Raw genomic sequence first — 15,593 nt, 5'->3', positions numbered from 1 at the left:
TCCTCTGGGGTATGAAAGACTGAAAAAAGCATGAAATCCAGATGAATCACATTTCATTTCTTCACATTTCCGGTTTTGTTTGCTTGGATTAAGTGACACTGAACTGTTCTAAAATGATCATTTTGAATGATTATCACTAAATATGTGTATATTTTTTTATATGAGCCTTTGTAACTTCTCTTGTATTTTGGCAGCACGAAAACAAAACCCAAAGAAATATATGGTGAAAGTACGAAAGATAATTCCACAAAAAAAAAAATATTAAAAGAAAGAAGATTCGTATCCAGGTACTTAAATCTATAGATTAGATTTCGTGGCGTGATACAGAATTGGAGTGACACCAATGGTGTGAAGGAAAGTTGCTAATCAAAGACATGAAATAATGCACAGAGAGTCTGCAGGAAGTCGTCCATGCTTCCATCCACCATGTTTCCCTTTCATGTCACATGGCTGCAGCCCTCAGGTTCGTGTCGAGTGTCCGCTGTCGAGACGCTCCGAGGGGGTTTGAATCGCTCATGAAGAAGAGTCTTCTTTTTTTATATTTCGGTCTTCCTCCCGTCACCTTTTGCCTCCGTCTCTGCCTCAATTCCTCACATCTGACAGGCTGACACAAAAGCCTCGTTTTATCTCGACTCCTCATGCTGCAGATGACACTTCGCTCAGGTAGAGAAACGTGCAGCTGAGTGACACATCACTGCTGACGAACAGACGGAGTTATAGTCTCGTACATTCGTGATACCTCATCCTGAGGCAGGGACGGGGCTCAGGGGAGATAGAGAGATCAGACGGGCAGTCACACAAGCAGGAATTACACTGTGAACGTTCAGCAGAGTCGACCGTCGGGAGGATCTCTTGTCTTATCCAGTGGTAGTAAATTCACTCAAGTACTAAACTTACAGGAAGTTAGAGAAAGAGTATTTTCCTCACGTCACTCTATACTTTTTACTCCACTACATTTATCTGACAGCTCAAGTTACTTACAGATTAAGATTTTTACACAGAAAAACATGCAAAGACCTTATAAAATATGATGCAATGTTAAAAATAAAGCAGATGCAATTTGTACCCAGGTGTAATTAGCCAATGTGGGTGTTTGTTGGACAGAGTATATTGTGTACTTAATGTATTCTGCTTTTTGTGTTCATATTTAACTTATTATTCTAATCCAAACTCTGATCTTTTCCTAAACATAACCAAGTAGTTTTGGTGCCTAAACCTAACCAACCTGCGCCTGAAAACTGAAATATACAAATTAATTAAGCGTACAGTTAAAATAATGTATTTTATGGTTGGTTTTAACCAACTAATAATCTTCTCTTGGGTGAAAGTCTTGAAATAAAGCATCATTTCAGCGTAAACATGTTATATTTTAGTATGATTCTTCAAACAAAAGCTTCAATATAACTAAACTCAGAGTGTTAACATTATGTTATGACCCTTTTTTCTTTACAGTTTCCTTGAGAATAAACCTACTGTGCAGTGAAGAGGAAAAATCACCTTAATTACAAGCATTAGCACTAATTATTGAACAGCCCACTAAGTTTGAGATAGCATGTATAGCAGTCTGGTAAAACACATTAATTAACTGCTCCCCACACTTTTAAAGGTATTAGACGCCCTCCAGCTAAATGTAACAAAGGCATATAAATTAACTTTAATGCATTAATTTCCTTTTATTTTTTTTCTTTATCGTAAATCTCACAGGGGGATTTACGTTACACAGTTACACCGTGTGGCGAGGAATTATTGCAGGAAGGTCGAACGTTATCAAGAGGGGCAATTGTGATATTAAATTCATGCTGCTTCTTTTCAGGTGGTAATGGGTCTGAGCGAAATGATCGCTTAATTCAACTGAAAGCTGCGTTCGCGGGCTTGTTAGGTCAGTGAATAAATGGTGACAGTTAATCACCTGACAGGGATGATGTGGAAGACACCGCTCAGGCGTAAGCTCACAAGGTATTAATTAGTGTTTAATTATAAAGCAGGTCATAAATATCAATAAAAGCTTTCACATATTTTCACGTGAGAACAGACGCATACAAAATCTCTGAGGTATTTCGTACCTGAATGTCACGACAGGCTGCAGGAGATGGACCCTGATTAACTTTATTAACTACGTCACGCATAAATAAACAGGAGTTAAGACACTGACCGCACCAAACCAGACAGAGAATCTAACAACAACCTGAAAACCAGCACTGAAATACAAGCTGAGCTAACGAGGGAACGAGGAGCAGCTGATAAGCGAAGGAGCCGATAGGTTGGGAGGACTGATGAAGGTGATACAAGACAGGTGTGGCAAACGAGGAGCAAACACAAGGGCGGGAAAACACACTACAGGACGACTACAAAATAAAACAGGAAACAATCACTGCACCAGACCACAAAATACAAAACACAACAGGAGAGAAGAGAATTAAAAGCTACTTAAAAGTCAAAATAATGTCTGAAGAGTCTTTAAATAAACACAGAAGAGGATCATGACACTGGAAATGTTAGAAATTAACAGAAAAATTAAGTGATCTCTATAATTTCACCACATTACACTAGAAGAAAGCTTTTTCCAGCCACTGTTGTTCTTTACTATTAATAAACACTTTTAATCATTAAAAGTAATAATGTTTTTTTTTTTATTGTTAATAGTTTAATACTTGTAGCTAACAATTTCAACAATTTATCTGATTAGACGTTTCGACTGTTTACTTTTAGCTAACTATTTTAGCTCTTTAATACTTAAATAGTGTCTAGAAACAACTGTTAGCCTGTCGCTGTAGTTAGCTTATATGCTAACTAGTTTTGGAAAATAGATAGAATAAGTGAAAAATAACCCAGCTGAGCAGCTTTCTATTAGAAACAGCTTCAAAGTCCACTGAGCACATTTGCTCATCTTTTGTTAATGTTAAAACACACATTGGTAGTTTTTACAGTTAGCAAAAAGTGCTAATTATGCTTAAACAGCCTCAAATAAAGTACATTTTCTCCCAATTTGTCTGTCTGAAAAAAAATATTAGAGCGTGAAGAAGATATGTGTCCTGCTGGTCACCTGCAGTGGCAGAAAGCATGTGACTCAGATACAGGTAGAGACTCTTCAGGGGGGTTCGTCTCTTTTCCTAAACCGTCTCTGATGATATTTAACACTGGAGCTAAAGAGCTTCACTATCAGCAGCACTCGTTATTGCCAATCAACAGGCGGAGAGGCCCCGCTCTGTTGCTAGGAGACTGGAGAGGATATTTTCAATCGGCCTGTCATTACCGGTGTAACTGACCATGAGTGCTTTTACTCAAGTTTCATCCAGAGACTTGAGATTAACCATTTTTAATAAAGCTATTTTTTTTTTTCTCCGCTAATTGATCAAAACAGCTATTGGACTTAATGTGGTGATCAATAAGTGTCAATAACATAGAGCTAATCTGTACTCCACTAAACAAAAATTGAATCAATTAAAAGCTGTATTTCAACAGAGAAGATTTTAACATAATTATGCTATTTATTGAGATGGAAATGATCTAAATAATTAGATTAATTAAGATGCTCTCTCTCTCCAGTAAGATGGATTTTATTGTGAAGCCGTTGACTTTCAGGAAACACCTAATTGCTATTGGCTGTTTGGTTCGCCGTGACATTTATGAAAACTTTATGGACAGCAATAGCTCCAGCTTGTGACATTTTGGATTCCCTTTAAAGCTGCGAATATGACGGTTTTCTACTTTACGGGCCACGGGACTCGAAATGAACACAACAGCAGCTCCCACATCCGAGCCTGGTCGGCACAGATGAAAGAAAAGAGAAAAGAGAGCGACAGTGTTTTCATCCTGTAAGAAAAGGTCATAAACATAAAGCACCCAGGTAGAGATAAAGGTCTTGTTTGGTTCGAGACTGAAATCTTTTCACAGGTTTTTGAACTCTGCAGACGGTTGAAATGATGAAATAATGAACGCATGTCCCAGTTCTAGTAAAGATGCACCAGCGTCAGGGACGTGTGATGCTACTCAGCTGATGTTTGATGTGTGAAAAGACATCAGTTCCAGTGCGGTGGGCTTTATATCAGTTACACTCCAATGAGATAATCAAAGATTTTGCAAGGATCCAACCTCTGTGGAGGAGCTTGTTTTGATGTTTTATGGGGCTGCGGCTATTGATTATTTTCATTGTTGATTTATTTTCTTTGTAAATCAATTCAATGGCAAATAGCATGTCATTTGAAGGACTTTTCTCCTGTCACGTCCCCACGTGCAGAGAGGACCTGTCATCTTATGCACAAATCTCACAGTTTATGACAAAATGTGTGCATATTGTGCTCACCATCACCTGAAATGTTTGTCAGCAGGCTTAATTTTAAAAGCACAAGTGTAAGTGGACTTTTTTTTCCCAGCAAGCTTTGTTTTCCCAGTAAACTTAATTTTGGAAGTGTAACTAGATGTTTTTTCCTAGTAAGCTTTATTTTGAAAGTGTAACTAGATGGGTTTTTTTCCCAGCAAGCTTTATTTTGAAAGTGTAACCAGTCCTTATTTTCTCAGCAAGCTACAACTTTATTCACAACAAATCAGCTGATGGAAACACACCTAATTTTCTTTTTTTTTTCTTTTTACTTAACATCAGATGCGAACACAGCTGATGAAGGGAAACCTCACAAAATGGCTTCCAACCATCGCCCACATGAGGATCTCCCATCACAACACGAACACCTCTGCATGTGTTGAAATGGTTTTACCAGCTCCAGACTCACAGTCTAATTAGCTAAATTGGCGTGACGGTCTTGGCGCATTAAATCATTGGGATCGTGCATTCTCCATCCCGCTGTGATGGATGAGAAACAGAAGCTAAAACATCTCTCACCAACAAACTGACAAACTGATGCTCCGCCAAAAGAAACCCACCGGTAATCTCATGAGGAGGATAAATCACATGTTACCAACCTACAGGTAGTGTTGCTAAACTAATTTGAGTGCACAAACACCGCCGTGAAACGCCTTTTAAACTCAATTGTTCCAGTTTACATTCCTGTGCGCTTCAAAGCCACTGAGGGCTGTAATCTGACAGCAGATCTGTAGTTTGGGGCCACTGGCGTTGGGGGGCAGGTGGACTGCTCCGCCTGCAGTCACCCCACTCAGCCTTCATTTGCATCCTGGATCAGATTATCATTACATTATGTATTCCAAGGACAAGCCTAGAGTGTGATGGATGATTGGTGCAGTCTAGTAATATTCACCAAGGTGCTTTGTCCACCCTCGTATTTCTGCCTCGAAACCGAGCAGCAGTGATCTAAAGCTCTGCTGCTCCAGGGTCAGACTCTCACTTCACAGATACCTGTGTTTAAAACAGAGATCCTCGAGCGCTATTCTTGATTTAATGTCATTATTTTAGCATATAGATTGCTGTGTGTGTTTGTATATATGTTCACACTCACACTTCGCCTGGAGAAAACTGTCAGTGTGTGTTTGTCAAATCAACTTTTGATGCACCATGAAATATAATTTTAAAACATATAGGTTTCCAAATACACATATCTTAAAATCAATAGTCAAATTGAAACTGTCAAATTAAAAGTCTTGGTCCTGATGGGTTAACATAGCCTGTTAAACATGTCAAAACTGGGATTACAAATCCACGTCACATTACAACTAGCTAACAACTAGCATAACTAGCCTAAAACTAGCATACATTTGTCTTATAGCTAGTTGATAACTAGCATCTAGCTCAACTAGCTTACAACTAGCTAACAACTAGCATAACTAGCCTAAATCTAGCATACATCTGTCTTATAGCTAGTTGATAACTAGCATCTAGCTCAACTAGCTCACAACAAGCTTACAATCAGTTTACCACAAGTCTACAACTTGCTCGCAAGTAACTAAAATAGGCTAAAACTAGCTCACAACTAGCCTACAACTAGCCTATAACTAGCCTGCAACTAACCAATGTTTTATAACTAGCTTAAATTTATCTAACAACAAGCTCAACTAGCTAACAACTAGCATAACTAGCCTAAAACTAGCATACACCTGTCTTATATCTACTTGATAACTAGCATCTAGCTCAACTAGCTTACAACTAGCTCACAACAAGCTTACAATCAGTTTACTACAAGTCTACAACTTGCTCGAAGTAACTAAAATAGGCTAAAACTAGCCTACAACTAGCTCACAACTAGCCTATAACTAGCCTGCAACTAACCTATGTTTTATAACTAGCTTAAATTTATCTAACAACAAGCTCAACTAGCTTATAACTATCCAACATCTGGCTGAACTAGCATGTATCTACCAGCTAGCCAACAACTAGCATACGACCAGCCTATAACTTGCAACTATGACTAGCCAACTAACATTAGCTAAACTAGCTTGTAACTAGCTAAACTAGCTTCCAAATACCATTATTTGCAGTTGCCACAACTAAACCTGACGATTTTCAGCATTAGTCGGTTATTTATCAACATTTCATCAAACTAGGTAATACTGTGTGAGTTTTCTTGCTAATATAATTTAAAATATTTAGCACGCTACAGAAGAATTAGCCTGTTTTATAGAAAAACCAGACTGTGTGTAACAGTATAAAATAAAGAATAAATTCACTGTAGATCTGAAAATGTGAGATCTGACACCGTGAGACAAACCTAGTTTTCAGTTCCCATCACGGGGAGATAATACAGAGTCGATGGCTTCACTAATGTGGCAGCAGGAGTGGAATAACAGGCCGGTCCACTCAGGGTACCGTGTGATTACGGGTGATAAGATTTATCTTTGGTGGTGGTTACACAGATGGGGTTGCAGAAATAAGCGGCTGCCTGGTTACAGGATACGCTGTGATTGACGTACACACAATTCTGGTGCGAGTGTGGGCCAAAGAAATAGCCTGAAGTGGTAATGGCATGCAGGGCGAAGTGCACACAGGTACAACATGATATACGTGTGTGTGTGTGGAGGCGGCCATTTTTAATGTGAATCACAAAATCACCTCCTGCTCCTAAAACTTTTATAAATGTTTTGTAAAATTTTGAAAATGTTTGTAAAACCTAGAAATAAAGATGTGTAGAAACAGAGTGATAGTTTCCGTATCAAACTCCTAAATGACCCCAAACTTGACACTGAAGTCTGCACTTTGGACCATATTCTTATGGTTTTATGGTCCTTTGTTTCCTCTTAACTTAACTTCCTCTTTGTAAGAGTCTCCTGCTTGTTCAGGCCCCTGTCAAGAGACAGGAAGTGGGATAAGGAAAGCTTAAAATTCCTAAATTATCTTTGCAGGAAGTGAAATGAGCACATGGAGAAATTATGACTTCCCCTTCAGGGCATTAATCTGCTGATCATCTATGCTGGTGCTCCGCTGGCTGATCGCCCAAAGAGCAAATTCAGCTTTAAAGACTTTGGGGGAAACGAAACAGTAAAAGTATCGAGAATCAATCAGCTTCTTCTTCTTTTTTTTTTTTTTTCGGACAATTTCACAAGTCATGATGAGACTTGAACCGTCCAGCCAAAACCATGAATCGACAAATTTCAGAGCAGTGGAGTATTTTAAGCTACTGCAAACTGTTTTTTCAGAAACTTTCACCATTTAATCAGTAAAGTAAGAAAAAAAAGGGATATTATGAGGAATAACTTTAATTAATTTGCAGGTTTAGATATTGAATATGGCATATAAAATACTAATAAGTTATGATAGATTAGGCTTAACCTTTACCAGCTGCTGCTTTTAAGTAAGTGAAAAATTAATACACCAATAATTATAATCCAATAACGTTGTATATATTGGTCATTCTACAAAATGAGTACTTTTCAAAAGTATATTTTGATGCTAATACATGTGTGTACTTTTACTTAAGTAAGATTTTGAATGACTTTAACTTGTACCAGAGTATTTTAGAGCAACTTTTACTTTTTGTCAAAATACTTCATTTCCAAGAATTAACTTCTGTTGGCGCTTAAATAATTCAGAACACAGAGACTTCTTCCTCTCAAAAAACAAATTTAATCAAAAACAAAATGTTGATTCATTAACAAGTTTATAAAACAGTGATTTAGTTACATAAATAAATCGATCAGTGTATCAAATCTTAGTTTCAACTTCATGAGCATGTTGACATGGTTGTACAATCATTTACCTAATAAATAAAAAGGAGCATATTTTGTCTCTAAACAAAAAAGGAGCTACTAACAGACCTCTAATGAGGGAAACGGACAAGAAACGACACTGAGAAACAGATGAAATGAGCTTTTAAAGCACAGAATATAGAGCCAGTTCAGCTAAAACAAATTAAAGACACTAAAAAGGTTGTAACCAAAGTCGGTTGGCGTATGAAAAAGGTTTGGTAGTCAGAACTCCCATTTGGTTATTTTAAAGCATTAAGACAAGGCAAGAAAGAAGGCTGTTCTTGTGTGAGGATTTCGAGAGAGAGAAATTTAAAAAAAAAAAAAAAAAAAAAAAAAAAAACAGACTGAAGAGGAGGAGAAATTAAACCTAAATGAAAAAATGAAAACACAAAAATAAGTTTTTAAAAAAGTGGAACAGTCTAGACCTACAGTATAGAGCAACTTTCTGTCCTGCACAAAGTCGAGATGTCAGAAGAGGAGGAGGCGTGGACGCTAAAAACGGAGCTTTGTTTCACGATCGAATCGCTGCAGAAGGAGACACGAGGGCAGATTTCACTCCGCTTGGAATATCGCAGCAGTCGCCCTTGCCTGCACAGTCGTCTCTTTCTCCGACTCCTACAATCCTCAATACACTTCTGTGTTCAGGAGAATACACACTTTGCATGTCCACTTCCTGTCCCCGCAACCGGCCAGCTTCTGCAGTCCATTACATGTCTGCAGAGCCAAACCAGCCTCCACTGTTTGGACTGGCAATGCAAGGCGAACGCTTTGAAGTCCTTCTGATATGTTTTTTTTTTCTCTTATTTCAAAAACCAAAAGTACTGCAGCTTCAAGTATTGTGCCTTACATAGAATATTCTGTCATAAATTAGTTAACATATACATTTTTTTATCAATATTCAGACATATACTTTCATATATACAGGACAATAAAATGCTTTTGTTCTCTCTTTTGTTTTCTTTATTTCGTCTGCTTTTTTTTTTTTTTTTTTTATTTAAAGAAATCCCTGAGAATGTATGTTGCCAAGTTTCCCACGAGAGCGAGCACTGTGAGGGTTTGTTGCCGTGTTCCTGTGTCGGTAAAATAGGCATACTGAATGTTTGAGACGACACTGCAAAGCCAAAACAACCAGCGAGAAAATGGCGGAAAACGAATATCGACCCGGTGAATGAATTCGGATTGTGAATTTGGAGGTTTTGTTGGACGAGGACTTGGGAGCGGAGAGGGGAAAAGAGTAAAGCTGGATCCTTTAAAAAGAGGTACTTATCACTTCAGATGGAGTTGCTCCATTTGGTTTAAAGCCGTTTGTCTTCTCTTTGAGGCTGAGAGCGTTAGCTGAGGGAAGTAGGAGGAGTGCAAGGTGGACATTTTGCCACTGGACAATACAGTATATACTCAGTGTAAAACTCTTACTCTCTCGCGTTCATACATATAAAGGGAAACACACAAACGTCCACGAACCGACAGTTCTCTCCTTCTTCAAACCGAACAGTTTATACACATCGATACCGGCTGTTGCTTGTGTGGTCTACAGTGTTTTTTTTGTCCTTCAATTTCAAACTTGTCACTTAAAGGAGAACATTTTGCCCTAAAACATGTTTCACATCTTATTCCTATCATCCCTGGGCTTGTCCAATCACTACTCCAACACTAAAACCAGCCAGGAATCCGTCTGTGCTCATGCTTGGTGCAGCTCATAATGAAAAAGGCAATATTCACTGTGAATGACTTTTTCTACACACACAGTCGAATTATTTGCCCTCAGGAAATAGTGTTCATTATCACATTCGACCCCGCGGTGCCAAATCATAGGAATAAGATTTGCATGAATGTTGTTTCAGGAGGATTTTCACTTCAAGTCAGAAAGGATTAAAAAAAGGAGAGTCAAGTAAAAAGGGCGGTTTGGTCATTCGATCCTCTCTCAGCCAAATCTCTCTCGAACAAGCATCATGAGTTTCTTCTTGCCCTTGTAGATCTGTTTCAGGTTGTCTATGAACTGTGTGAACTGGATGTGTCCGTCGTGCGCCATGAGGAACGTCTCTCTGGCTTTGCTGAGGAACTCGATGAACTCGCTGTAGTGGCGCGGGCTGATGTGCGTCAGCCGAGAGTGCGTCGTGTTGATGTAGGCCCCGATCGTAGCGTCCAGTAGCTGCCTGAGTGGGGCCTTGTCGAGAGGCATCAGCTTCCCAGAGTTCCTGCGACTGTGCAGCGCCACCATGCCCGGTGTCGTTAACGTGCACCGCCGCAAAATGTCCGACAAGACGGTGGCACATTTCACGCTCTTCACCACCAGGGGGATGACGGATGCCAGTTCGTTTTTCCCCAGCGAGTGGCTGAGGGCGCACGCCCACAGCACGTCGTTGATCGCTGGATGTGTGTCTTGGTTGTAGCTGAGGTTCAGGTGAGTCATGGCTAACGTTGCTAGTTTGTACGCCCTCATAGGGTAACCGCGGTGCTCCATGTAGCGTGCTATTGTAAACAGCTGCGTGTAGTTCATTCCCGTGGCGGCTGCGTCCAGTACAATCTGGTAGGCTGTCTCGAAGGCAATGTGGTCCTTCTCGCAGAGCGTCAGAGCTGAGAGGGCACAGTTTTGGGGGTCCTTCATGGCACACTGCAGGGCCAAGGTGCGGGCGGAGTTGGCCAGGTTCTCCTGCTGATGGCAGTCCAGATGCAGGCGGACGATGGTGCTGTTGGACATGACGGTGCTCGCCACGACGCTGGTGGCTTCGGTCGGGGTGAAGAGGGTGAACCAGCTCTGCATGATGCTGTCCAGCGCAAACACACCTGAACAAGAAAGGAAAGAAATGTGAGATTAAGATTTAGACCTTACTCGCGGAAGTCTTTCTGCCTGTTTTAAAGTTCATTTTGGTGTTCCGCAAGGTTCAATCTTAGGTCCTCTTCTTTTTCAACTGTAGATGCTTCCATTAGGATCCATTTTTTGGTACCATTTCCAATAAATATACCATTTCATATATGACAAGGTCTTACATTACATAAATCCTAGTGAAACATCATAGTTGAGTACTTAGAGGTCAAATCTGGTGACACTTAAAATAAACCACACTTGGATGAAAACAGTGAAAACAGCCCTCAACAAATGGACAATTTCCTCCAGTTTGAATACTGTTTGATAAAAACTACAGTGAGCAGCTGTATATTTATGAGCTTTATGTGTTGCCAAAAAAGGGAAACTTCTGTAATTCCTATAAAATGCATTAAAAAGAAAATTATCACCCTCCTTTTTAGCCGTGAAACCATTAAATGAAACAAGGTCTAAAACAGCATATTCTTATTCAAGAACATGTCTACAGGACTCCAGCTACAGCCTTCGAGTATCTCTACCCAAACAAATGCGCCACTCGGCTTACAATGGCGTTTTACCATCTAATTGGATATTCCATTTCTAATTCTCTGACATTATATGGCCTGGCCCCACTCTACATCACGGACTGGCATGTTCTCAATGAGTCCATTCAAACTCTGCTCACAGAAACAGGGACTCCTTGTCATTACTTCACATTCACAAGAAATCATCTGGGAGGAGGGTTTCCCCCTACAGAGCTCAGTCCCTCTGGACACAGCTTCCTGTCCACTTCAGGGAAATCAGCCACTGGGTTTCAGTATTCAAGGCCAAACACGAGGCCCACTTAATCGGGCAAGAGCCCACAATCTTTGATAATTACTACCAAGCCATTCATTCCTTTCCCCTGCCCTCCCTCCCTCCCATGAAATCCACTTTTAAAGGAGAACTGCACTATTTTTAAACATGGGCCCAATGTTTATGCATTTTCAAAATAACTAGTAGGTACAAACACAAGCAGATTAGTTCAGCCAGCATCTGTAAACAAGCACTGAATGAGCTACAACAGCTGTAATGCAACTAGAAGTGCTTCTTTTTGCAACTGACAGGCTCAGATTGTTATTTAAGTGTCTGATAACACTATAGAAAGGATCCCTACAGAGAGAGACCTGGAAGATCCTTTTGGTTTAACCATCACATAAATCAGATTGTAGCCACCAGACTCCTTTGACAAAAATGGTAATTTTGCCTTGCAGAACACAGGAGTTGCTGGTCTACCACTGCCCCTGTTGGTTAGTAAGTTTGTGTTACTGTGTGTCTTTGGTGTTTTGAGGAGTTAGTTCTGATTCAAACTGACGCCAACGTACAACTGCAAAGTCACAGCGACTAAACCAGTAACTCCCACGTTCGGCAAAGTAAAATAACTGTTTTTGTCAATGAAGTCTGGTGGCTTTGAAGAAAGTTGAAACAGCTGTTTGTGGTTATACCCAAAGGATCTTCCAGGTCTCTCTCTGTCACACACTTAGAATAACACTCTGAGCCTGTCAGTGGATCAAACAAGCACTTTTACTGGACCTACTTTCGAACGTTCATGGCCGACAGCTGAAGCGATCTACTGTTTATACTTCACTATATCTATTTGACAGCTACAGTTACTCCTTGTTCTGCAGATTTTACTCTAAAAAAAACTATATTGACAAATTGGTGAAATAAATACGGTACATTTTTATAGATTAAACCAGGTGATAGCGGATAAATTCTACAGCTGTCATCGATTAGAAATGAGAGGCTGCTCATGTTCATTTTTTTTCTGCATGAAATCACCACATGCGACGGGTGAAAAAACAAACTCACCAGCCTCTGTGGCACAAGTGACGAGCCACCGCACCATCTCTCTCCGCCGCCAGTTCAAGGTCGACAGCGTCATTCTCATCACCTGCAAGAAACACGGCGTTAGCGCTGAATCTGCAGGATGCGACGTGTGTTTCTGTGAGTGTTTGTTACGGCTGTTTACCTGAAGACCCAGCTCCAGGGAGACTTTGAGCAGCGTGATGTCCGGCAGGCTGTCCATGAGGGTGGCGATTTTGAAGGCATCCTGGGCCAGTTTGAAGATGTGGGATGCAGAGTGGATGTTCTTCTGGATGGACTCTAACACTGTTTCGAGTTTACGAGCATCACCTGGTGACAGCAAACAGACACAGGAAGTCATTCACCCACTTTATTCAAGACTCACGACCTTTATTTGTCACATACACAGTTATACACAGTATAATGCGCAGTGAGATGTTATGAGTGCCTGTTCCAGACTGAAACAATGAAATAAAAATAAAATAATATAAAATAAAATAACATAAAATAATATAATATAATAAAATATAATATAATGTAATAAAATATAATATAATATAATATAATATAAAATAAAATATCAAATAAAATAATATAAAATAAAATAAAATAAAATAAAATAAAATAATATAAAAATTAATAAAATAAAATAAAGATATTAATATAAATATAAAATAAACACACAGTTAAGAAAAAGTTGAATAAAACTAAAATAAAAAGGAGCAGGTACGACGGCAGCCACACTCACCGGCGCCATCTTGTATTGTATCTAGTATCTTGTATATATATTGTCATTAGCAGGATCGTACGTCCACACACAGCAAGAGAAAGCTTATAAACACGTTGAGCCTCAGACGTGCACATTGCCACCATCTAAAACATCTAAAAAGTACCTTTAGCAGCAGTGAGCATGGTGGAGGCCAGTTCACACTGTTGGGTCTCTATGTGGCTGAGCGTGAACCAGCGAGGGAGGCGGTTGGGCACCACCGACACGATATGGTGAGGCTGAGACAGGTCACCGGAGGGGGCCGTGGACTCCAGGACCGGCAACCTGAGCGCAGAGAAAAACTTTATTATTAGAACACAGGAGGAACTGTCCACTCAGAGGAACATTTTCCCTTTATAGCGTCGATCAATAGTTTTACTTTGCTTCCACACAACTCAGGTGCATCTTTGCCTCGGGCCAGGAACGCCGAGAATAAGGAGGAGTTTAAAAATAACAGCTTCGTTCCTCTTTCACCTCCCAACACACTCCTGTTACATGTGATACCACGTTTTTACCGCCCAGTGCTCCTCCTTTGTGATTCAAGTGTGGAGTTTAAGGAATATAAAGATTTACATATCATAAAAATCAAAGGGGCTTAATTTGGACGAGAGGAAATAAAGTTTGGTAACACCCGTGGCGGTCAGGGAGGAAACCAACAGCATGTATTTATTATTCACACATTTTATAAAACTCGTTTTCAGCATCGTTGAATTATTTAGTGGATATTCCAGCAAAAGGAGGTTTTGTCATTAGGCAGTGCCCCAGATAGCTCCTAAATCTGCCTCTCTTTTCCCTCTTTCTCTCCGTCTCTGTATCCATCAGCCGCCTTCACGCACACAAACCAAACGAGACCTAAAAGGAGTCAGAGGAGCTGTTGAATTTAAAGGTTTCGTCCAATCCAGGGCAGTAAATCCCTGCTGCCCTCCGTCTTTATTTCTGTTCCTCTGGGTTCAGGCTACACGATATCAGCTGATAACAGACCAACACAAAAAACGCAGAGCGCTGATGGTGGTTTTAGTGTGTGTGTGACTCTGTAATCGCCTAATCTGACACGATGACCATTTCAACAAACAAGAAGATTGTGTGGTCTGAAGCCCCCATTAAACTACGTCCACACTAAGTGGGACAAACCTGAAATGGCATCTTTTCCAGCTCACTTTTTACACTAAAGCAGTTATTTTATGTGGAAGTGTGTAAATCTTAAAATGCTGACGTGTGTTTCAGTGAGTGCAGGTTAAACAGTGTGCAGTAAATTTAACGCATAGCTCCGGTATTTTCAAACCGGGGTTAGAAAATGACTAATAGGGACCAAAAGTGTTGGAATTGGTCCAGTAGATCGTCTCAAGCTGCAGCTGCAAATATGCTGTAATGTTCTTATTTGGGACGACTGCACCTGATCACAGTAGGTCGACAAAAAGCCACTGACGGGCTCAGATTGTTATTCTGAGTGTGTGACAGCATCATGGAAAGGATCCCTGCAGAGTCAGACCTGTGAAGGTGTGATTCCAACAAGCGCAAAGCAAATATTTGCCTCAAGTTACTCACTTGAGTTTGATCGTCAGAGCTTTTTTGTTTATTCACGTTACTGACGGGGGAGCAGGCGGGTTTATGCTGAATTTAACAGGGAGTCCAACTTTCTCGCTGACTTTCCTCCTCCTCTGTCCGCGTCTGTGAGCGTTAAAGTTCGATTCAACGTCAGGACGTCAGAGCAGCCAATCGGCGCTTAGATTCCCCTTGAGGATACGCTCACTGGAGAAAACCAGAGCTCTTTTTGCTCAGGTTGAATATTTTCAACGTGTGTGACCCACAAATTGGCCTGATTCGTGTCTATTTACACCTTTGAATTGAATCTAATTTGCTTGCAGGAAAAAATTGCTTTGCATTTGGTGGAAACAAAACCATAAGATCCTGTTTGTTTAAGCAAAAACAGACATTATATCGTTGTTTTTTTAAAGCCACCAGACTCCATTGACAAAAACAGTAATTTTACAGGCATCCTTACATGCAGCGAGACTCAGAAGGTCCTGTGTCTTGTGTTTTTATGTTTTTATGTTGGAAAAGCATCTGATTTTTATACAATGACAATAAAGG

General features: G+C 40.1%; 1 protein-coding gene across 1 annotated transcript in view; it reads right to left on the bottom strand.

Annotated features, from left to right (window-relative positions):
- Positions 1–7,977: 7,977 nt before the first annotated feature.
- The window catches only part of zswim6 (zinc finger, SWIM-type containing 6), a 46,626-nt gene continuing 39,010 nt past the window's right edge, over positions 7,978–15,593 (bottom strand). The window contains exons 11-14 of the mRNA XM_070850861.1: positions 13,630–13,787; positions 12,903–13,066; positions 12,743–12,824; positions 7,978–10,872 (exon numbers count right to left, since the gene is read on the bottom strand). Of these exons, the coding sequence (XP_070706962.1) occupies positions 10,010–10,872; positions 12,743–12,824; positions 12,903–13,066; positions 13,630–13,787 (1,267 nt within the window). The 3' untranslated portion in view covers positions 7,978–10,009. The remainder of the gene's footprint in view (positions 10,873–12,742; positions 12,825–12,902; positions 13,067–13,629; positions 13,788–15,593) is intronic.

The sequence above is a fragment of the Pempheris klunzingeri genome, chromosome 19 (assembly GCF_042242105.1).
Source record: "Pempheris klunzingeri isolate RE-2024b chromosome 19, fPemKlu1.hap1, whole genome shotgun sequence".
NCBI classification, from domain to species: Eukaryota; Metazoa; Chordata; class Actinopteri; order Acropomatiformes; family Pempheridae; genus Pempheris; species Pempheris klunzingeri.
This window is presented reverse-complemented; position numbering and strand designations above follow the sequence as displayed.